The 24,355-nt window shown below is 52.8% G+C and overlaps 1 protein-coding gene across 1 annotated transcript in view; it reads right to left on the bottom strand.

The window, feature by feature from the left end:
* Window positions 1–7,228: 7,228 nt before the first annotated feature.
* Window positions 7,229–24,355, bottom strand: part of LOC101654978 (aldehyde dehydrogenase family 3 member B2-like) — an 18,489-nt gene continuing 1,362 nt past the window's right edge. Inside the window, exons 2-10 of the mRNA XM_004713587.2 lie at window positions 11,807–11,969; window positions 11,287–11,397; window positions 10,851–10,971; window positions 10,641–10,726; window positions 10,462–10,543; window positions 9,938–10,324; window positions 9,320–9,486; window positions 7,953–8,052; window positions 7,229–7,677 (exon numbers count right to left, since the gene is read on the bottom strand). Of these exons, the coding sequence (XP_004713644.1) occupies window positions 7,493–7,677; window positions 7,953–8,052; window positions 9,320–9,486; window positions 9,938–10,324; window positions 10,462–10,543; window positions 10,641–10,726; window positions 10,851–10,971; window positions 11,287–11,397; window positions 11,807–11,968 (1,401 nt within the window). The 5' untranslated portion in view covers window position 11,969 and the 3' untranslated portion in view covers window positions 7,229–7,492. The remainder of the gene's footprint in view (window positions 7,678–7,952; window positions 8,053–9,319; window positions 9,487–9,937; window positions 10,325–10,461; window positions 10,544–10,640; window positions 10,727–10,850; window positions 10,972–11,286; window positions 11,398–11,806; window positions 11,970–24,355) is intronic.

Raw genomic sequence — 24,355 nt, 5'->3', positions numbered from 1 at the left:
GATAACAGTTGTATGAGCCCCTCATAAAATGTTTTTAAAAAAAAGAAATAAAGGGAACTAGATCTAAAAAAAAAAAAAAGAAAAGAAAGAGATACGCAAAACTAGATTGCATTATAAGAAATTTTTTTTTCATTTGAAATCTTTTTTCTTTAAAAAAAAATCATTTTACTGGGAACTCATACTCTTATCACAATCTTATCACAATCCATCCATCCATCCATTGGGTGGAGCACATTTGTACATTGTTGCCATCGTCATTCTCAAAACATTTTCTTTCTACTTCAGCTCCTCATTTTTCCCCTTCCTCCTCCCCCCTCCTCCATCACAAAGAAATTTTTAAAATACTGTGTTAGTCTGGGTACTTTAGAGAAACAAATCCACAGAAACTCATGTAGAAGAGAGAGTTTTATACATCAAGAAAACATCCCAACCCAGTACTGCCCAAGCCCACAAGTCTAACATTAACCCATATGTCCAATACTAATCCACAAAGTCCTCCTCCATCTCACAAAACATACACAATGATGCCGACTGCTGAAGCAGGGAACTGGCTAAGGCAGCTACCATCAGAAAGCAAGAGACCCGAGAACTAGAAAGGCGAGACTCACAGAGCCATGTATCCCTCCACCCTTCAATTAACCCCCCATGTGTTTATCGGCCAGGTTGGCACAATAAACTTTAACTATCTCAAATAGGAATGAACATTAAATAATACCTGGCAAAACCAAGGAAACTGTTATTTAAGATGCTTCCATGTTTTTTCTTGATTGGCATCCTCACTTGCAATATTCTTCACTTAAAAAAAAAAATTCTTCGCTTTTGTGCCACCATCACAGGCGGTGTGATTTATCCTCAACCATCTTTTCAAGGTAGGAGTAGCATCCCATGCCTTTACAGCAGCGGTTCTCAACCTGTGGGTCGTGACCCCTTTGGGGGGAGGGTGGAACAACCCTTTCATCAAGGTTACCCAGTGATTCATCACAGCAGCAAAATGACAGTGATGAAGTAGCAACGAGATTAATTTTATGGTTGGGGGTCACCACAGCATGAGGAGCTGTATGAAAGGGTTGCGGCCTGAGGAAGGTTGAGCACCACTGCCCTAGAGGGAGGCCATAGTCAATAGTCACCGACTATTAGACAAAGGTCCTTGTGTTTGACTGGAATCAATGAGACGACTTCTCTTCTCTGAACATATGCCGTTCATCTTTGAAAAACCTCTTTCCGCTTCGGCTCACCGCGATTTTCGGACACTAGGTTTAGCTCTTGGCACACTCACCGGAAGTACGTCATTCACTCATCATAGCGGTTGAGATTTGGGGCGTCACACAAAGCTGAAGTGAATGACAGTGTGTCCCCTCTGGGTGTTTTTCCGGCACCTTTTCTCTTTATGTTCTATGTTTACTTACTGTAGTAACAAGCACGAGGGAATGAAACTGCGCCAGTTCATCAGAAGTGGAACGCGTTTTACAGAACGAATGAATAGTTCATAGTTCCGATTTTTAGACCGATGCAGAGTGGACATGACTATGGGCGCTTAGAGGGCGAGGTTGCCCAGATCAATGTTAAATAAAAAGAATACGGAGTGGTTTTCACTGTGGGCGGCTGCCTAGCCGCCCAGCTTAGAGAGAGAAGAACGCTGGTTACACATGCCATTTCAACAACCGCTTCTCTGAGCCCAACAAAAAATTAGGTGTGGTTTCTGCCAAACCAGTGAATTGGCTGAATCCCACCCCTGCTTCTGGCCACCAGGCTCCTGGGACCACTTAAAGTCTCCTGGTGGCTGGACACTGTCTCTGCTGGACAAGGAGAGGCCCCTTGGCCCAGGTGCCCCAGGGAGGTGTGTGGCCAGGAGCAGCCTACAGCTCGTGACTCTGTTCAACACTGGCTCCACTTAGGGATAGCCCCCTGCTCTCACAGTGCTCCGTGCTGGGTGCTGGGAGAGTGGGGAGAGGACATAGGACAGGGTGGAAATAGGAGGTGGGGGGGTGGGGGTGGGACAGAGATGGGGGGGGCACGGGGGTGCGTACACAGGCCAGAGAGCGATAGGTAAAGGCTCTCAGGATCCAGAGTCGCTCTGAGGTTCCTGCATCGCCAGGTTGGAAAAGGCAGGGCAAAGTCTTGGTCTGTTCATAGTGGCCCTTTGTCTTGGACGGAGCCCCGTCAGGCATGACCAAGAGAGCAGAGGGTTGGTTAAGACTGGGTCCAGGGGGACAACCAGGGACACGTCACATGTTGTGGCCTCTTTGCCTCTCTTAAGAACCCTGTGGCACGGCAGTTAAGCACTCCACCATCCCACCATCCATTCCTCCACAGAACGTGGCTGCCTGCTCGTGTGAAGACCGGAGACCTGTGAGGGGGCAGTTCTGCTCCGTCTCAGTAGGCGCTGGAATCCACTCAGTGGTAACGCGTCTTGTTTGCTTGTTTGATGTGTGACCTCTCTCGATCCTCTCCCTTCTCAGGGTAGAAGTGAGAATCTGCCTCCCAGCTTCCCTTGCAGCTAGTAGGCAGTCATGTGACCATGGAGACGGTCATGTGACCATGCTCCCCTAATCAGTGGCTTTCAGTGTCTGCTCCAGCAGGGAGTAGCGGGAGGAAGCAGGTGGGTGCAGACCCCGACTCTGGCTGGATTTGAGGAGTCGGGGCCCTAGGTTTCGCTGTGTGACTCCAGGAAGTTCAATGTACTCTCTGGGCCCCAGCAACATAATGGCTTGCCCTGACTCTGGGCTTCGGGCCAGGCTGACCTGGGTTTGAATTCTGACCGAGCCACACACTGTGAGCCTTAGGACCAGTCCCGTTAGTCTTTCTGAGCCCCAGTGTCCCTCCCGCCCACGTGACTAAGAACCACCGATGGAGACCGAGGGGTTCCCACAGCCCCCACCCAGAGGACCTTTGGCTGAGGGCAGGGTTGTCTGTCTCATAAAATCCATCCCCAGAAATAATTCACACATCAGTTTGCAGACGGCTGTGGGTGACAGTGGGAGTCCGAATTCCATTTGGAGGGTCCACGTGTGGTCAGGTTAAACTTTAGCACCGTATCGTTTGATCTCCCTTTTCACCCATTTAAAATGTGTTCTAGTTTTTAAAAAATACATTCTGCTTTTTTTCGATTGAGGCTTTTATCTGTCTTATTTTGCTGCTGTTGAGTTTTGGTTTTCTTGTATGCTTTTCTGTCTATGAAATCTCTTAGGCAAATTTCTCGAGATAGTCACTGGATTGGTGGTTTCTAGGGGGTATGGCAGAAGACGCCGGGGGGAGTTTGGGGAGCGAATGACGAGGAATACCAGAAAGAAGAGAGTGCCCCCAAATGAACGGTGGGGAATGGCTGTGCAGCTCTTGTCAATATGAATGAACTGTTGGACTGTATGAGATGCGAACTGTATGCCACTAAAGTTGTTTCGAAGAGTAACAAACGTAACCAAATTCAAATAGGAAAAAAAATTAAAGAAAAAAATCCTTTCGCCCCACCCAACAGGAAGAAAGCTGGGTGTGTGGTCCTTGGCCAGGAGCCCAGCAGGGGCGCTGGAAAGGGGCTGAAGAGATGGCACCCAGAGTACAGCGCAGAGAGGGGCGAGGCCAGGGGAGGTGGTCCAACCCTGTTCCAACCAGGCCTCCGTGTAGCGGGTCTCGGCCCAGGCTCCGGTGTCGAGACACACTCGGGCACCACATTGGGTCTGTTCACACCACGTCATGCAGGCTGTGGTCCGAAGCGGTTCTAAAGCACTGCAATCCCAGAGCGGGACTCAGTAGGCACAACCAGATGCAGGAAGCACCTGAGCTTGCTGCAGGTGTCACTCGTGTGTCTGTAACTAATGTGCATGTGCTACAATACAATCTATCATGGCCTGCTACAATATAACTGAGCATACTTATGTCTGGATGCGCCATAATCAAGGCCCATGTTACTGGCTCGTGTATGTTGTCCTATCATGAACGTGAGCATTCCCAAACCAGAAAACAAAACACTCACTGCCACTGAGTCGATGCCGACTCACAGGGAACTTATAGGGCAGAGTAGAACTGCCCTGTGGGTTTGAGAGGGACTCTTTATGGGAGCAGACAGCCTCATCCTTCCCACTGGGGTGGGCTGGTGGATTTGAAACCTTGCCGAGCACAGCACCACCATTTCCAAGTGAAAAGCTTACCGTATAGCAAAGCCTGCTCCCGCCTCGTGCACTGTGCGCCTCTGCGCATAGTTTAATTTTTCCAAAATATGTGTTACCGTGAAGTGCATCCTGCCTCCTGAAAATTGCACAACCGAAACAAACAAACAAACAAAAGCACTGCCCCCCCACCCCCACCCCTCAGCAAGAGGCAGAGGAGGTGTCTGTCTGGCAGGAAGACAGAAAGTTTGCACAAATGGACACCACCGTTCGTGACGTGGGCTTGTACGAGCAGTGGCCAGGCCACAGAAATCCCATCTCACAGAACAGATTCTGGGCGGAAAGCCATGCCCGACTGCACAAGATCAAAGCTACTGGTCATTGAAGATGACAGCCAGCCTCCTAGCCAACCCCTCCCCTCTTCTCCACAGTCCCTGGTTCCCTTCTCTCCTGCTCCGCCCCCCCACCCGGTCACCATTAGGTGGCTCGGTTTCTTGGTTTCTCCTCTCTGAACTTCAGAAAGCAGCCCTAGTGGCCTCCTGGTTGCGAGTTGGGCTGATAACTGCAAGGTCAGCAGTTCGAAACCACCAGTTGCCCCAAGGGAGAAAGATAGGCTTTCTACTGCAAATAGTCTCAGAAACCCACAGGGACAGTTCTACCCCATCCTATGGGCTCGCTATGAGCTGGCATCGGCTCGATGGCAGTCAGTCTGGTGTTGGTTTGGTCTTTAGTAATGGATTCTGCACCTCATAAGACTCCAGCGCTCAGTGGGCAAGAGTGACATGCCCCGGAAAAGTGGTGGGGCTCGGGCAGAGGGGAAATAGAAGTGATCCCAGGGGTGGCAGAGAGAATCCCACCAAGGCAGTGCGGGAGGCTCAGCAGGCACCTCTCCTCCAGTAGCAACAGATCCCCAAGGAGTTGGCAGGGTCAGCAGGCCCCAGGTACCCCTGAGGCTTGGAGAGGATGGTGCCCATGCCCTAAGTCACTCAGCCTGAGTGTGGCAGAGCCAGGAACCACACCCCGCTGAGCCGGCCCAAATCCCATGCAACTGCCTGTGAACAGGAGAGGTGTATGGGGCTCAGGTGAGAGTGAGGGGGAAGGCCGTACTGACCACAGGCCAGGGGTCATCATGGGATTGCTCTCCTGCTCCATGACTTTCAGGATCCCTATTTGCCTTGGAAGCTGTGTCCCTTATCTGAACCCATGGGAACAAGTGTCTGTGATGGTTACACACAGTGTGTCCAAAGATGATGTCCACTAGACACTCCAGGCTGGAGGTGGAGTCCAACCTTCCACCAGTGGACAGTCCACCTCCTAACGGGTGTGGCCTTTTTATTAGAGGGGTATGGATGACTTTTCTTGTCTCCGTCCCCTCCCTCCTTGACTGGGACTCTGTCTGCCTCCAGGGGTGGCCCCACGGGGGCCACTGACTTTGGAACCAACCTGTCTCCTCCCTGCCGCATCCCCACCAACCTTAGGCCCACATGACTCTGCCCCCGCCGGCCTGTGACCTCCCTGTTTCACCTTTCGGCATCATCGGCCTGCAGCTGCATGCATCTGGAGGGGACCCTGGCTAGCATCGGACCTGGGACCTTGACTGGAACTGGGCCGGGATGCGTTCTGGATAGGAAACGACTTCTTGATATGAAGCTCTTCCTTTTGCATTGTGATAGTTACGTCGATCGTGCTAGGCCAGCAGGAACGTGTGGGCGGAGTCTAACCAGGTCGCAGCTTGATTGGAGGGCAACAAAATAAATGGCTCTGTAAGGCCCGCCCCTGGCTCTTTTGCTCCCTGGTGATCAGACCAGAGCGCTGCTGCTTTAGCTCGTTCTCTGCCTCAACCTGTGGGCTACACTACCTGTGGGCCAAGCCAACCTGTGGATCCTGTTCTAGAGCTTGAGGCTCCTTCAAGACCTGTTTCACACTCTGCTGGTGCATACATCAAGTAAGCTTGAGGCTGGTAGATCCTGTCGCTGTGAGTTTTGAGTTTGAGATCCCATCAGGGTCTGCTCCGCTAAGCTCCCAAGTGACTGACTGCTGCTGACCAGCCCCGCTGCCTGCTGCCTGTGGGCAGACTCTGCTTGCCTTTCCTGAGGGAGGACTCCGCTGTCTGTTTCCTTGACCTTGGACCCAGCAGCCCATGTGAGTTGAAGGACTTCCAGTATATTAACTGTTCCAGGAAAGTAAGTTGAACTGAATCCTCTGTACTGCTGTGTGGACTAATTTATTAGCTGTTATATTCCTCCTCGTGGTATAAACCTATCCTCAAGTATATGTATATAACCATACGTGTGTCTCTGGAGACCCCTGCCTGACACATGCATATATACATGTCCTGGTTTTCTTTCTCTAGACAACCCGCCTAAGTGTCTTCAATGAGCTGTGTCTTCCCTCTCTTGTTTACAGAGCCCACTAGCCAGACCAGTGACCCCAGGATTCTCTGTTCTCTCTCTCTTTAGTCCAGTGGTTACCTTGAGGAAGCTTCTTCTCAGGGCAGGAGGGGCAGCGAGATTGTCCATTAGACACAGGCCACGGACCACTCAGTATGATGGGGTGAATTCATTCTGGCCCTTCCGTCCATGACTTTGGCACTCCCACCTAATGAATGGGGGGGGCCATGAATACCCAGCGGTTCCCAGGGAAGTGAAAGGACTGTACTTCTTATTCTCCCTCAACCTCAGACCATTTCCCCAGTTCCCCTCAAGGCTCTAAGGAGTGAGAAATCAAGGGAAGCATGTGTGGGGGCATTGGGAGCAGCACCCCCACTTCAGTAAAGTCCAACACGAAGCTCCTGGCCCCTCTTTGCTCTTTGCACTCCATCCAGCCCTGTCCTGGGTCTAGACCTCAGGTTCCCCGTCCATCAGAAGATGAGGCCAGACTTAGATCCGGTCAGGCCTGACCTCCCCCTGATGGTGGAAAACAAGGGGTGACAGATAAGTTTGATATATGTACACCCATCTCCCGTGCACAGCAGACAGCACCAATCAATCGCTTCTTATGAATTCCACACACAGCATCAGAATTCTTGTCAACGCAGCATGTGAGGCAGACACCACTGTTTGGCTAGATATGGGTTTAAGATGAGATCATTTCACGTAAGACCCCTCCAGTTCCCCGAACCGGCCCGAAGGGAGCTGCTAGGCTCTGGGGGTTTACTTAGAGAAGGTGGCACCGGAAGTCCTTGCTAATTGGACGGGGCGGGCCCCTCATCACCAGGCATATCCAAGAAGAGGGTCCGATCAAGAGGCTACAGAGCTAGTGGACTTGGGTCTGAGAGGAGACTGGTCCTGCCCAGTCAGGCATCTGACCAGACAAAGCCAGAGGAATGGGTGTCGATTCTCCGGGGTGGGCCGCCTGCCTCCTGGTAGCACGGAAAAAGGGTGAGGAGGTGATCAGAGAAGGGTGCAGCTCTGGGAGTTCAGGGCCCAGGTGATGAGGTTCTTTTTCCTCTGGGAATAGGGTGGGTAGCGTAGTTCATGAAGCTTCTCCAGCCCTGGGTAGGCAATCATGCAGGTGCGGAAGTGGGAGAAGGTGTCGAAGGAGAACTTGCCGTGGTACCTGCCCATCCCGCTCTGGCCTGCAAGGGCGCCACTGGTGAGGGCCGGTGCTGGGAGCCAACCCCTCCCCCAGCCCTCATCCCAGGTCAAGAAACCCCCAGGTGGTAGGAGCCTTGAAGAGAGCTGGCCATTCCAAGATCCACTTTACAGGGAGGGAAACTGAGGCCTTAAGAGCCAAAAATGGAACAGTATTCTGGGGCAAAATAGACCTTCCTGGGCCAAGGTAACACAGGTCAGCTCTCAGCGGTCGGGGAGGGGGCAGTCCGGGGAGGGGGTGAGGAAAGCAGGGACTCACCCACGCCTCCAAATGGCAGGGAGGGCAGCGTCAGGAAGGTAAAACCCTCATTACCCGCAAAGCTGCCACTGCTAGTCCATGCCAGCATCTGATCCACCACCTGGGGGAAGCGGGGGTCCAGACATCATGGAAGGGGGCCCCAGAGAAGGTGGAAGAGTCGCAGGTCACTCTCTCACCCCTCTAAGCCCCTCCGGCGAGAAAACCTTTTCGCTTGAGCATTGAGCTCTTTCCAGTGGCCAGCGATGCACGTGGAAGTCGGACAGTAACCAGAGCATATCGGATGAGTAACTAGAGAATATCAGATAAGCATGGATGTGCTGGAACGATGGGGCTGCTAACCAAATGCCACGGACGGCCAAAAGAACCCACACATCTGTCTCGGGTTAGAAGCCAGGATGGTGAGACTTCTCATCTCGTGGACTCTGGACTCTGGACCCGGTATCAGTAGAGACCAGTCCCCGGAGAAGGACATCGTGTTTGGTCACATGACAGGACAGCGACAAAGAGGGAGGCCCCCAAGGACATGGATGGACACCGTGGGTGCAACCATGAGCTCGAAGCTGTAAGGACCCTTGTGAGGACGGCACAGGTCTGGGGTCGCTATGGGTCATAACTGACTGGTGACACGTAACCACACAGCAACCGGTAGAGATCAGGAGGGTCGGTAGTGGCACCATTGGTGACAAGTTTGAGCCCTCCAGCCACTGCACTGGAGAAAGATGAGGCTGCCTGCTCCCGTCAACAGTCTCGGGAAACCCACAAGAGCAGGTCTACCCAGTCCTGTGAGGTCGCAACGAGTCAGCATCGACTCGATGCCAGTGAGACTGGCTACTCTGAGACTGTCCTGACAGGAGCAACCAGAAGGGCTCCATGGGACCTGAGGACACAGTGGGTTTGTGCTCCTGGGGAGGAGGGTGAGCATGATGGCGGCTCGCTCATCATTGCCACTGAAATGGCTGTGGAGAAACAGCGGCTCGGGAGCGTTCTGTTGTGCATATGCTCAACACCAGGCACACAAAGAAAAGAAATCCGTTAAAAAACAGAAACAAAGACAGGGTCATGTGTGGGGTGCCCTGGAGGAGAGGCAGGGACCCAAGGGGGTGGCCTGAAGGTTAGAGGGCACCGAGCCAGACTCTGCTCCTCCAGTCTCCAGCCAATCTCTGCCCACTGCCCACTCTGTCCCTGTAGGGCCTTATCTCGATTTAGAACGAGGGGTCTCTTTGGGCAGGTCCCTCAAAGAGCAGGCCACACTAGGGGTCCCCTGCCAGATGCTCCGTGAGGGGCTGGGCCCCCGTGGCCCCAGCTGTAGCCAGGGCTCTCTGGCGTCGCACCCTCGGGCCCTCTCCGCCCCCTGTGCCCCGGCTGACCTGACTGTTGTTGGAGAAGGTGTACAGCGCCAGCGGCTTCTCTCGACGGGTGATGAAGTCCACGGCCTCGTCCAGGCCCCGCACGGTCACCAGGGGCAGGATGGGCCCGAAGATCTCCTCCTGCATCACGGGCTCTGTCTCCTGCACGTCCACCAGCACCGTGGGGGCTGTGGCACAGGGCGCGCTCAGCGGGACCCAGAAGCTTCCCTCCGCAGGCACGTGCTCAGGGGGCGGGACTGGGGGACCCAGGAGGCCAATGGGGGCGGGGCTGGGGACCAGGGGGGAAGCATGAGGGGCCCTAGCCTGGCTGGACCCAGAGCAGTCCCGGTGCCGGGGAGACGTACTGTTAGGGACAGCGGGCCCTGGCGGGGGACAGGCCTGTCACCCAGAATCACAGGGGCTCACGGCGGCATCCCCTGAGAACCAGGACCATAGGCTCAGAGGACCGGATGCCTCTACCCCAAGAGCAGGGCCCCCGTGCTATGGGCCCTCAGCACGGTGATGCCTGGGACCAGGGGCCAAGTGTAGCATGTCCAGAGCCAGGGGCAGGGTCTGGAGTCCTCGCCACAAACTCAGAAGCACCCGTGTCCCCCGCACCCCGACCCTTGAGGGGCTCACCGATGTAGAGCGTGGTCTCATCGCTCTGACCCCCGATGGCCACGCGCCCACAGCGCAGCAGGCCCTGCAGCCTCTTGAAATGCTTCTGGTTGATGATGCGGCCCAGGTCCGGGGACGCCTTGGGGTCCTCACCGTAGAACTGGGTGATGGCGCTCTGCATGGCCGGCAGCAGGCGCTCCTGCGTCTCGCGGCTGCACAGGACGTAGTCCAGCGCCACGCAGGTCTGGCCGGCGTTCAAGTAGCGGAAGAACACCACGCGGTTGGCCACGGTCTGCGGGTCGCAGTCATCATCCACGTAGCAGGGGTTCTTGCCCCCCAGCTCCAGCGTGACAGGCGTCAGGTGCTTGGCAGCGGCGGCCATGATCAGTTTGCCCACGTGGGGACTCCCTGGGGACACAGGAGGGGAGCCCACCCCTCTGTGGGCTAGGGCAGGTCCTGCCCCCTGCTCCCTTCCCTCCTCAGCTGTCTCCCACGCTCCCGGTCCCTGGCTGTACTCCCACAACGCTTGGCCGAGCCCCTGTCACCTGTGAAGAAGATGTGGTCGAATTTGTTCTCCAGCAGCTGCTGCGTCTCCTGGGGTCCAGCCCGCACCACTGCAAAGCAGTTCTGGGAGGGAGTGAGGGTGGGTGGACTTAGATAGGAGGTGGCAGGATCAGGGGGACCCCTCACCTGCTGACCAGGGCCAGACACAGGGACCCCTCACCTGGTCCAGGTATTGGGGCAGCACCTCAGCCAGGACCTTCTCCATGCTCTGGCTCTGCTCGGAAGGTTTCAGCACCACGCAGTTCCCTACAAAGGCAGACAGGAAGGAGGAGGCTGGAGGGCGGAGAGGCAGGAGCACAGAAGGCTGGGGGCTGGGGGGGGGCGGCCGGGAGGAGGGGGAAGGGGGCGGGCTACAGGACCCCCTGCTCACCTGCGGCCAGGGCGCCCACCAGGGGCAACAGCGTCAGCTGGATGGGGTAGTTCCAGGGGCTGATGATAAGGACGAGGCCCAAGGGCTCCTTCCGGATGAAGCTGGAATTCAGCTTCGTGAACTGGGGTGCAGGAAGGTTATGACATCATGAGGAATACCCCCAATCTGCCCACGCCCACTAGCTCCAGTGACTCACCAGGTGGTCAGGGGTCCTAGGCTGCATGCAGCAGCCAATGCTGGCCCGCCCTCATCCACCCGGAAGCCCCTCAACCTCAAACCGGACTCAGAGCGACCCTGTAAAACCGAGAACTGCCCCCAAGGTTTCCAAGACCACGCATCTTATGGAAACTGCCTCTTTCTCGGGGAGAGCAGGTGGGATCTAACTGCAGAGGTTGCCGTTAGCAACGGAGCACACCCACCAGGGCCCCTGGCTCACCAGGTTGGTGGACACGTGCTCATCCTTCATCCAGCTGGGCAGGTTCTTGATAGCCAAGGTGATCTCATTCTGGCAAATGATGATCTCCATTATGTCCGACTCTAACGGGGACTGCGGAGGGGTGGTGGGAGGTCAGCACCCTCGGGGGTGAGAGGAGGGAGGAGGAGAAATACCTTCACTCCTACAGCCTCAGTTTCCGCATCCGTGACGTGGGGACTGCGCCGGGGCTGGGAGAATTGAGGAGCTCATCGGCGAGTGTGCGGGGCGCACACTACACTCAGTAAACGGGGTCCGACTGAGGAGACAGCCAGTCGCCATGGGGGTGCAGGTCCGGCCCAGGGGCCCAGGGATGGAGAGGGTAGATGACGCAGCCACTTGTGGGAAGGGCAAGGTCCCATCCAGGGAGGATGAACTGGGAGTGGAGGGGGCGGACAGGCCAGCCACACCTCCTCTGGTCACGCCCCGAATCATGCCCGTAACCACGCCCCGGGCCACGACCCCTCAGACGCTCCCCAGCCACCTTGCCCAGGTCCTTGGCCAGGGCCTCCTGCAGCAGCGTCTTCTTCTCCTGCAGGAAGCGGCCCAGGGCCTCCAGCTGTGAGACCCGGAACTCGGCCCCCTTCGTCCGCCCAGACCTGAAGGTCTCCCGCAGCCGCCACAGCGTGTCCGCGAAGGGGTCCATCCTGGGGTAAGAGACGATGGGGTCAGCGTGGGCGTCAGGACTGCGCGTCTTCCACAGGCTTCCGCCCCGCCCCGCCCCGCCCCCTCTGCTCCACGGGGGGGGGGGGTCTCACAGGTGACCCCCACGAAGGCCAGGAACGGCCTGCGGCCCCTATGCTCAGATGCATCCCCACACACGTGGGCCCCCCCATTACACATGCAGACCCATAGGGAGGGTCAGTGTCCACTCTGGGAGGCGATGGCCCTCAACTGGTCCCTGAGGATGGTCTCAGTAGAAGAGAGGGTCTCAGGGAGTGGGGTCTCCTCCGTGGGCAAAGGTGCCGGGGTGAGAGACAGCAGGGGGTGAGAGATGGCAAGGGGCACCCCTGAGGCTCTGTTGAGCAGGGCGAGGGTGCAGGAGGGCCCTGACAGGGTGGTGGGGGTGGTCAGAGGCCCCAGGAGAGGCCAGGAGGGAGGATAACATGACTAAGACTCAGGGGCAAGGCACCCCCAAATGTGCATACAATGTGTGCACGTATGTATGTGAAAGTGCGTCTGTGTCTGTGAGTCTGTAGGTGTGATGTACCTGCTTGTCTGTGTGTGCGTGTCTGTGTGTGCCTGAATGTATGTCTGTGTGTGTCTGTGTGTGGTGAATGTGTGTGTATGAGTGTCCTATGTCTGTGTATGTCTGGTGAGTGTGTGTTTTGTGTCTGTGTGTCATGATGAGTCTGTAGCGTCTCTGTGAATGTGTATCAGTGTGTGGGGGGTGGGGTGGGCACTGAGTATGTCTATTGTCTGTGGTGTGAGCTTGTGTATGTTTGAGTGTGTCTGTATGTGTGAGCGTGTCAGTGTGTGTCTGTAATGTGGCTCTGTGAGTACATATCTGAGTGCGTATCTGGATGGGAGCGTGTGTGTCAGGGTATGTAAAGTATTTGTGTGTGTGCATCTGTGAGTGTCTCTAGGGTGTGTCCCTGTGAGTGTATTTCAGTGCCTGTGTGTGTGCCTGTGTGTCTCTGTGGATATGTATGTGTGGCAGGGTATGTGTGGCAGGGTGTGTGTCTGTGAAGTGTTTCTGTGAGGGTGTGTGTCTGTCGGAGTGTTCTCTGAGTGTGTCAGTGAGCAGGGGTCTGAGTGTGAGTGTGTGGACATGGTCACCCTCAGTAATTCCTCCCAGCCCCTGCCAGTACCTCTGCCTTGGACCCCACTGGCCCCTCCCAGGAGGTTGACCCATTGTGACATGTCCCTGGTGCTGGGCCCACGCAGCTCCTCCCCGAGGCTCCCTCTCTGAATCTGTGGATGGGGGAACAGCACTGCTCTAAGCCCACCCTCGGGGACATGGCTTGTGTGCCACTGTACTTGTGTACAGTCCCGGAAAGCAACGGGGGGTGCGGTGCTGTGCTCAGGGTGTCCCTAAAAAGGAATGCAGGGAGATGGGATGGAGACCCTGCTTCATTGATTGCCTTGTCACCGTGCTCACGGTCCACCCCTCCGTGAGGGGGCGGGACCCTCTCCCTGTCCCAGCTGCTCAGCAGACTGTCCTGCTGCTCCTCGGAGCCCCCACAGAGCATCCCTCCTCGGCGCTGGGCCTGGGGTGGCTGAGTGAAATCTATGCCAGGTCCAGGTGGAGGCCCTAAAGGCACCTGGGTTACTCCATCCTGAAGATTTCCAGGACAAGGGCCAGGGTAGCTGGCCCTGGGGTGGGCTGCCTGAACCTTGGCCCTGTTACCCCTTAGTCCCGGAGCTGGTGCACACCCGGAGCTCCACCTGGAATGCCAGCCTCAGCCCCTTGCCCCCTCCCCCCACTAATCTAGCCCTTCCTCCTGGGCACCCTGCTCTAACTTCTTCCAGGGCTCTTGAGTACCCAGAATATCAGGGCTGAAGGCCTGCACCATGCAGCCTAATCCAGACCTGGCCTTCAGGCCCAGAGTGGAGACAAGCTGAACCAGAGGACCTAGGATCTCGTCCCCATTCCATCACCACTTTTCCAGGTGAGACAGGGCGACAGGGAGCCTTAGCTCTTTCTTGACAGTCACTGTGACCTCCCTGTGCATACCTGGAATGCCCAGGGTCACCTTAGGCTCAACTTGTTCAAGGCTGGTTCCCAGGCCCAGGGGAGGGGGGCCTGAGGCACACAAGGCAGACCTCCTAGCCGCTGTGGTGGCCAATGACACCGAACCTAAAGGTACATGGGCTAGCTGCAGGGAAAGCGGTCATTTTCAAAGAGAGTGCCGGCAGCGCAGGCCCATCAGCCAAGCCTCCAGGAGAAGCGAGCTGGGGCCTCCACCAGAGCATGGGCCAGGACCACGGAGGGTGGCTTGGAAAGAACCCGGACTTTGCCCCCGCTGCGGGAACGGAAATCATTGGGCGCAGAAATGCCACTGGAGATTCAGCAGTACAAAAGTTCTGTTAGGAAACGCTACCTAGCAGGGAGCTAGGGAGAGCTTGCTTCAAGCTCCACCCAGCAGAGCCTGGGAGGCTAGGCTCAGACCGAACTCAACACAGGGATCCTTAAACGCTGGCCATACCTGTCCCCCAGCTTCCTAGCCCTCTTGCTAGGAAGGTTCAAAAGCTCCCACAGCAGTCTGTTGAAACCAAAAAGCAGGCGCCTCTGGTTGAAAGAGCAGCACAGCTTTTGTTCAGGGAGATGTAACCTAAGCCCTCGAGGCATTCAAATTGATACTGGAGGTGTTCATCAAAGTTATGAAGAAAAGCTAAAAGCTGTCGTCAAACCAGAAATGATTAAAACTGGCACTCGGATTCCGCTGCCTAAAAGAACTATCGGACGTTTATTAGGAAGGTCCAAGCTAAATTCTCAAGGTGTTCATATTGTTACTGGAGTTATCCATCAGGATCATGAAGGAGAAATTAGGGCAGTGGTTGGATCTGAAGTACCATGGTTTATCAAAAAGGAAGATCGCTTAAGTCAATTACAAATCTATGGTCAAAATGTATGCCTATCAGGAAAGAGCACCCGAGCAGTCTGACGACCCTCTGTAGCAAGGGGTCAGCTTTTGGACCAGCTGCTGTGGAGAAGCAACAGCATCCTCCCGTGGAATTAGAAATTGAAGGAAAAAGGGTTTTAAATTCTGGATATGGGGTCACTCCCTTAAGACGTCAATGATGGCCTAAGACCTGCCCACTGACTTCCCCCCAATTCCCCTCATGGAGGGAAGAAGAGAAGTTAACCACGAGAGAATCGCACTCAATTGTAAAATCCCAGTGTAAGAGGCCTGAAGGGCAATACGGCTTAATTAAGACTATACTATAACCATACTTATAAACTTATGGGGAAAAGATCTGTTTTATAAGTTAGGTCAAAAACAGCTGAACAAGTTTATTCAGAATTTTTCAGTCTTTCAAATTATCCTGTGCGTGTCAAAAGAACTCAACAGCCCAGTCTGATGTCTGCCTTTTGCGACAGCTAACACTCTCCTGATTCTCTGAAGCAAGGAGCAGAAATTAACATGACAACGAAATCTAACTAGTTTGACAGGTTTAAAATCAAGCTTACTTACACTGCCTGAAAATCTCCATTATTAAAACAGAAGGGGAGATGAAGAGAAATTATGTTTAATAAACTTCATTTTTTGAGAATAATGAGGGCAATGAATGTACAAATGCGCTTTACACAATTGATGTGTGTATGGATTGTGGTAAGAGTTGTATGAGCCCCTAATAAAATGATTTTTAAAAAAACAAACTTCATTTTAACAATTTGTTTTTCTCCCTACTAAAAATTTCTAACAAAATTAAGGCAGATAAACACGTTTTCACCTCTACAGAAAAAGTTGATCCTGAGAAGAGCCGAAAGGATGACAATCACGTTTGGGATCCTGTCCGTTCATCACCTGTAGGAAGGGCTACTCACTTATGTTTTTGCAGAAGAAAGCAGATGGACCCCCTTAGGAGGAGGCAGCTACGTGTAGAGAAAGATGAAGGACAAGGAAAAGATGAAGAAAACACCCAATCTTAGCCATGATTCTGTCTCCAGGTTGCTAACAGCCCAAAGGGAGGGGCTGTTTGTTGATCTTTTCACTGTCAAAGGAGATAAGTGGATTTCTCCTCAGCCAGCAAGGCCCGGAAGAAAGGCAGCCGATGCTGTGACCTGGGAGCTGAGAAAACAGCCCAGAGACCTTTGTCATGTTGCTGAAGTTACCCAAACCATCGAGAAGACCTCGCAGATTCAGAAGAATGGCCATGCTGCAGCCGAGACATTCCTACCCTTGCTGATGCTGTCTGGGGGCACGCTGGCGCTCAATCATAACAGAACGTTTTATGCAAAAGTGACTGGATTATGACAACAGCCTGTTCATTTGCTAAGAGATCAAGATTATGGACTTCAACATTAGTTAATGGTTAATGTGGACTAGAACGTTGCAAATTTTGTGTCACCCTTTATTCTTACAGTCTAACCTTACCTAATTAGGTTTTAATTAGAAGTTTAAGGGGAACTTTTCTCTAGGTGTGATTCAGCTAAAGAGGGACGTTTTCAATACATTTAAGGGCAGGTTAAAGTCACCCCTTCGTGCTGATGTCATTAAACAATTGGTAGATAGCTTGGAGGGACTTGACCCTCATGCCTGGATTAAAAGCATCGTTAGTAACTTGGGTGCCAGTCTGAGTGTGCCCTTCATCGTCCGACTTCTGTCCTTGCAATCACATGCGTATGAAAGAAAACCATGTAGCCTCCATGGCTCCTTTGAAATTTTTACGTAAAGCAAAAGGGGGAATTGTGGGAAACAGAACAGGAAGAGAGCGTAAGCGGATGAATTCTTTATCCTCATATCTCAAGAAGCCTGGCAGGCTGGGTTTCTGGGGTGGAGGGAGGCCTTCACCCTGTGAGTTGGAGGTGAGGCCCCATCACACTCTCATCGTTAATATTGTCCCCCACTATGTCCTCCCATAGTAGCGCTACTTTAAAGTTACCCCCTACAAGCACGCGGCTGGTTGCCATCCAGTGGGCAGCTTTAACTGTAGGAGCAGACATGTGCTTTGCTCCCTAGGCTCTGAGGACAGCCACTCCCCCTGCCCTGCCCAGCCCTGGTCTTAGGTCACTCCTCCTAAGTCCTCAGGGACCTTTGGGGTTAGGGTACGGCCCACTTTGTTATGTATGGGATTACTTGTAATTAGTGGGGCTTGCACACGCCTAGGGTGTATGTAAGCCTTTGTTGGAAATATATTCTCTCTCTCTGTGGGGACCTGGCTCCTGAAGTCAAGACTATTGAGGTGAGCCCTTGCATGCTTTGCCTTGTCTCTTTAATTTACCCCCCAATTCCACAACCGCCCCTAGGACCCATTTGGTTGAGGGGGCTGGTCCCCCACAGACCAGTTTGTGCAAAGGCTTGGACGCTGCTGGGCAGGAGCTGGCATGGAGGAGCTGGCATTTGGAAGAAAGACGAGTGGGCTGGGAGCCAAGAGATGCATGTCTCTTAAAGGCCTCAGGGTTACTATTATTTCCCCATTGCTTGGATAAGGAACCCGGGGGGTGAAGTGGGGTACTGGTTGGGCTATTCACCTCAAGGTCAGCAGTTTGAAACCAACAGATACTCCTCAGGAGAAAGATGAGGCTTTCCAGTCCCATGAAGAGTTGTCCTCTCAGAGACCTGTAAGGGCAGCTATACCCTGTCCTGTACGGTCCCTCTGAGTTGGAACCGACTTGATGGCGGTGGGTTTGCTTTTTATCCTCAGGATGTAGGAACGGAGGCTCTGACCCACCCTCCTCATGCCTGAAACCCAACCGTTTCAAATCTGGTCGACAAAATCCAAGGATTATATATCCAAGGATTGTATGTTAGGAGCCAGCCTTGGGTCTATCCCAGGAATGCAGAGGTGGCTCACCATAAGAAAGTCAACGGATGCAATGCCCACATTAAGAAATAAAAGAAAGAGGTGTCAACTAAGTCCACGTGGAAGAAGTACACCAGTCTGTGTGATCCAAGGATGATACATAATAAAATCCAAAGCGGGTAATGGTACCAGAGCTTAAATTGTGGACACCTGGAGAGTGGAAGGTAATGGATGACAATGAAAGCCCCCAAATCCATTTCCAGCATCCACACATGAATTGTGCCTTCAATGAATCCCTGGGCCACAGTCAAGGGATGCGAATAGCCTTATTATTGGAGAGTGGATTGACAAGTGGGTTGATACGGAAGCAGTTAGGTTAAAACGTAACATCTTATGACTTGATCTCTCTCTCTCTCTCTGGTATTTGGAGATGAAATGAAGAGATTCGCTTTGTTTGCAATAAATTTGAGAGGTCTGCTAGCTATCCACCTGGAAACTTCAAGTTGGTAGTTATCTGGAGTTCAGAGGAGTTACTAGACTGGAATTTTAAATCTGAGAGTCGTTGGCTGAGAGATAGTTTTAACTTGATCTCCCATTTAAAATGCATTTCAGTTTTTAATATTTTCTGCTTTCTTTTCAATTGAGGCTTTCTGTGTTCTATTTTGTTATTGTTGGATTTGGTTTGTTTTGTCTTATTTTGCATGTTTTGCCTGTATATGAAATCCAAAGGAGGTACATCTACAGAGACAGTAACAGGATGAATGGTTTCATGCGGGTGTGGCAGGGGAGGTTGGGGGAAATAGGGAATAACAATGAGTACAAGAAAGAACAAAATGTTTTAAAATTGCCAGTGGTGATGATTGTGTAACTCTTCTTACTGCGATGGAACAGTTGAATTGCGTGACATGTGAGTTACATACTGCTGAATAAATAAGGGGAAAACAAACACACGCAGATGATCCTCTCAACTGATAAAAGAGAAGGGTTTTTGAAAGAAAAAAAAAATTTCCTTGTAAGAACACAGCAAACTAGGAGAAGGGCGATCCCTCATCAGGATAACGAGTCTTGCTGGAAACCCTCATCGTACTCTCAGATCAGGAACAAGGCAGCCTGCTTTCACCAGTGCAATTCATCACTGTCTGCTGGAAGCCAGAGCCAGAGCAAGCAGGCATGGAAACAAACATAAGGCACCCGAGTTCGGAAGGAAGAAGTCACCCTATCCCTGCGCAGCCGATTTGAGCGGAATCCCCAAGACTACCAATAGCAACTAGAGCAAGGACGCAGCATCAACACAAATGTGCAAGAGCCAGTGGCATTCTCACGCACCAGCAATGATCACTGCAAAAGAGGAGATCCGGAATGTAGTATTAAATTAAAATGGCGCGGGGAGGTGAGGGGCCAGCTCCCACCACTAATCGTGGGTTCAGTAATGCGCAATTGTATGGTTGAGAGATATAAGTATTATATTAAAGTCATCGAGAGCATGAGAGATATGACAATGATGCAGTCAGACACATTACATGGTAGCATTGCTCACCTCAGCCCAGCTTGGTGGTCCACGTGGAGAGAGGGGGAAGGGAAGGAGGGCAAGGGAACAAGGGAGAGAGACGGGAGAGGAGAGGGGGGGAGAGGGGAGTGACCAGGGAGTGAGCAGCAAGGAGAGATCAGAGAGAGTCAGAGAGCTCTATATTGCTGACCCTCGCCTATATACCTTTTGGGGGGCGTGCCAGCCCACTAATTACAGGTAGAGACATACGTCACAGGGAGGGGCTGCACTATAGGTTATTCAGCAGTGAGAAGGGTGGTCAAGGGGGTGGTCTCTGGGTCTCCTAGGAACCATTATCAGTCGGGTGAAAACTCTGCCTACAGCAGCCTGTCCATTGTCCCCAGCTGCAGGGAGCAGGGCCCACTGCAGTTTGGCAACTGATTGCCCTCAGCGGGGGAACGCCTGTGCACCTGACCTCCCTCCACACCGGAAGACAATTCCATTTACAGCAGCATCTCAGAAAGTACAATAGCTAAGGATCAACGCGTGAGGTGAGGGACGTGTCCACTGGAAACTTCAAAATAGTGCCCCCGACGTCAATTGAGGCCAAAATTAATGGAAAGGCATCCTGTGTTCGTGGATTGGAAGATTTAATATGGTTAAGATAGCAGCCTTGCCTTTGGGAAAGCTACATATGCAAACTCTGCCAAAACTGCAGTGACCTGTTCATCCCACCCATCCACACCCCCACCCACAGAAGTGGAGCTGATCCTCAATTCATACAGCATGATGAGAGGTACTGAACAGCCAAAATAATACTGGAAATGACAAAACAAAGCCCAAAGATGCACAGTTCCAGGTTCATAAACGTATACCGCTACGGTCATCCAAACACCAAACACCGTGGTGCTACCATGAGGGTAAATAGAGAGACCAAAATGGGATGCAATTTAGAATCTAGAAATAAACCCATACGTCTATGGCCAGCTGAGCTTTCCCAGGGGTGCCAAGGCCTTTCCACTGGAGAAGAATCATCTCTTGGACAAATGATACTGGGCCAACTGGATCCCCCCCATGCAACAGGACAGAGTTGGATGCCTGCCTCGCATGATGTACGAAAATTGACTCCAAACAGCCTCAGTGAAAGAGATACACCCATAACTTCCTGAGACAACAGAACATGCATCTCAGCGTCCTTGGGCCTGGCGATGAGTTGTGAGATAGGACACCACAATAATGTTCAACGAAAGGGAAACAAAGCAGACACGCTGAACATCATCCAAATCTAAAATGTGCTGCGCATTAGAGAGAAGACCCAGACCCTACAGAACTGGAAATGATGGGAGACCAAATGTCTGTTTAATGTGCAGATTAAAAGAAAAATTCCTACTGCTCAACAGAGAAAGACAACCCAAAGTAAACACTGAGCCAAAGAGCTTCAATAGACACTTCTCTAAGGAAGATATCTGAAGACTGGCGAGCACATGCGAGAGGTGCTGTGATGCATGAGTGATTAGGGAATTTCCATCAAAGCCACCATGAGAGACCTCATGCTGGAGAGGCACACTCATCTACGCCTGGCCGTTTGGAAGACAGCGCCCCGGCCAACTGGTGGGAGGAGGTCCACCCGTGTTCTGATGCAAAGACAAGTGTTGCGATAGGAGGCATGCTCTTACTCGTTACAAGAAGAGGTGTTCCAGGAGAATGCAAAACTTACTGAACGATCTCATTCCTATCACACGCAAGTAAAATTATGCTAAGGTAATTAAAAAATCGTGGCAGCGGTACACAGACACGGAAGTGCCAGGAAGTCGAGCCAGGTTCAGAAGATGTATGTGAGAAACAGAAGGATTTCTCCCAAGTTGTCTCCCCCAAATACATGCCAAACTTAGCTGCTTGCGAATGACTGTGCACTTGGAGGTCAACAGGAGTAGATCAGGGGTTATTCTCCCTAAGGGTTACAGCCATCTAGAGCAAGCAGTTACCACTGTTTATCCCACAACAAGTCGGGCCCACTCCCTTCTGATAAGGATAGTAGTTGACTGTTTCCTTGTAGGAGACCCCAGAGAGGTCAAGCCCACCCAAGGGTGACCAGGGTTAGGCTGCCATCATGAATCTAGGGTCTGCTCTTCTTGTCACATGTGTACCTCTAGTCCCTCCCATTCCTATGTGCCCGCCCCTAGCTCATCCCCTTCCTGTCACGCTTATGCCTATTGTACTGCCCCTTCTTGTGACGTGTGGTTACCTGCAATCACACACCCCGAAGTAGATACAACCCTTGGTCAGCAATAAACGGGGTCCTCGAGCATTCTGCTGGGCCCCTGGCCCACCTCGCCTCGGCCCACGCTGTGTGCGGACCTGGCCGGTAAGATCATGGCCATCCAGGAGGTGAGCATGCTACCATGAAATGTGTCGGGCTCCATTTTTTGACTCTCTCTTCTATCTCTCATGATATATTATATTATCTCAACTGTACAATTGTGCCTACTGAACCCGTGATTAGTGGGGGGGGGCTGGCAACCCCATTCGACCACAGATGTAGAATGAGGGGTACCATTGCTGATAGCAGGCGGATCGTGACTGAAAGCAGCAAAGACCTGTCAGGCGTTCACCTGTTTCCTGAACTATGCCGAGGCATTCCACTGTGTGGGTCAAAACAAACTAGGGAGAGCGTTGTGAAGAATGGGGATCTCAGCACACCTGGTGTGCTCATGCGGAGCCTGTGCACAGACCTGAGGCAGTCACTTGGCCAGAACAAGGGGCTCAGGTGTGGTTGAGGTAGCTTACTGTGCCAACCTGGCCAATGAACACACGTGGGGTTAATTGAAGGGCGGAGGGATAAATGGCTCGGTGAGCCTCACCTTTCAAGTTCTCGGGTCTCTTGCTTTCTGATGGGTGCAGCTGCCTTAGCCAGTTCCCTGCTTCAGCTGGCAAGGCTCACTTCCTGCAAGGCATCCCGGAGGAGAAGCCACATGGACCTACCCCGATGCAGCCCTGGGTGCTGGAGCAGCCGTGTGGAGACCCCTGCCAGTGCTGAGATGCTTACACATTCACTGATTCGGCTTTCCTCCTGCAGTCGGCATCAGTGCGTGTGTTTTGTGAGATGGAGGAGGACTTTATGGACTGGTGTTGGACATATGGGTTAATGGGTTAATGTTGGACTTGTGGGTAAGGGCAGCACTGGCTTGGGATGTTTTCTTGATGTGCACTTACCCTTTCTATACAACTCTCTCTTATACTTGAGTTTCTGTGGATTTGTTTCTCTAAAATACCCAGGTTAATACAGTGGTTTAAAACCAGGATGATTTTGCGTCACCTTTCGGTCCTTTCGACTTACTTTCTCTGGGCCGCGTGAAGGACACCGCGTCAGGGTTTGGGGAACACTGCGGAACAACCCCGGCATGCGGAGGACCCTGGCCATGCTGCACGTGACGAGGACGGGAATACTCCCTGAGGAAGATCCCAGGTCACAGCCTTCTGGAGAGATTCCACGTTCACATAGCGAAAAGGAAACCCTCACAAGAGGCTCCAAAAGCAACATCCTAATAACGGAGAAAATACGGAAGTGGGCGGCGATTCCATTGCCCTCGGATCGACCGTCAACATCCGTAGAAGCAGCAGCCAAGAAACCAAAGGGTGCATCGCACTGGGCAAGCTGGCTACAAAAGGCCCTTTGAAAGGGCTCAAAAGCAAAGGCACTACCCCCCCAGGCACGCCTGACCCAAGCCGTGGTATTTTCAGTCACCTCACAGGTCCGCAAAAGGTGGACAGTGAGCGAGGCGACCAAAGGGATGTCTGTGAATGCTGGTGGTGGTGAGGAAGGCTGACCCTACCTGGGGCCGCCAGAAGGAGGCGGGATCTCTGCTGGGAGAAGTAGAGCAGAATGCTCTAGAAGCTCCTCAGAAGTGCATTGGGCATCTTACCAGGAGAGTCAAGTGACCCAATAAGCAATGATCGAGAAAATAATGGGGTCGTCAAGGATTCCATTGTACTCGCTAAAACTGGAAAAGAAAACAACCCAGTAAGGTCTTCCACAAGATGGCAGGACTCAGCACCTGGACCCATGGGCTCAAGTGTGGCACGGGACTTGGCAATGCTTTGTTCGGCTGTCCGTGGACTTGACAGCACCCCACCGCAACCCACACGGCGACTGTTATTAGAAAGAAAAACAGCAGGCGCTGGCGAGGACGTGGAGACACGGGAACCCTCATCTGACCCGTTGCTGGTGCCTCACGTAGTGAAGCATCAAGTTATCGGCTGGCCCAGCAACTCCACGCCTGGGTGCGCACCTCGAAGAACTCAAAGCAGAGGCTCACATGAGTAGCTGTCCCCCACTATTCCTAGCGCTGGAAGGCAAGCAGCTCCCGACCCCTTCAGGAGATGACAAGATGAACAGTTTGGTGTGGCAAGGGAGCTTCGACAAGTGTGTGGGACACTGGAATCGAAAGACAATGGACATTTTCCAGAGACTTTTTGAACCCTCTTTGTACATACCATGAGATATTATTTGGCCGTTAAAAAAATTTTTTTTAAGCAAGAGCGATGTTCTGATAAGAGCAACAACATCGATGAACCTCAAAGCCATGTTGCCAGGAGAAATGAGGCACAAAAGGATGTGTGTTGCATGATCCTGCTGACAAGGATTATCTACAAAACCCCTCGAAACCAAGCTCGCTGCCAATCAACTCCCTGCCGACGCACAGTGACAGGGTCGAACTGCCCCTGTGAGCTTCCGAAGACTGAGATGATTTACTGGAGTAGAAAAGCCCATCTTTCTCTGGAGGAGAGGCTCATGGTATCGAACCGCTGACCTTGCTGATGGCCACCCAACTCAACACCATGGCCCCACAGGCCTCCTGTAGACTCCCTGAAACCACAGCAAAACCCAACCGAGGCCGGCAGGGGAGCTCTCATCCAAGACTCTCCCTCCTCTGCCACCCCGCCCCACCCCTGCCCCGTGAGTTTCACAGCGGAATGGTGCACTCCCTGGGAATGTCACTAGCTGCTCTTTCTAACATAGATCACCAGGCCTTTCTTCCAAGGCACCCCTGGCAGGCCTTGAACCACCAACCTTTGGGTTGGAGACAAGCGTGTTAACCGTTTCCAGAAGGGGGTGGAGTTCTGTTTGGGAGGGGT

The sequence above is a fragment of the Echinops telfairi genome, unplaced genomic scaffold (assembly GCF_000313985.2).
Source record: "Echinops telfairi isolate 266 unplaced genomic scaffold, ASM31398v2 ScPeMD7_7417;HRSCAF=8455, whole genome shotgun sequence".
Taxonomy (NCBI): domain Eukaryota; kingdom Metazoa; phylum Chordata; class Mammalia; order Afrosoricida; family Tenrecidae; genus Echinops; species Echinops telfairi.
The sequence above is the reverse complement of the archived record's forward strand: the minus strand, read 5'-3'. Positions and strand labels throughout refer to the sequence as shown.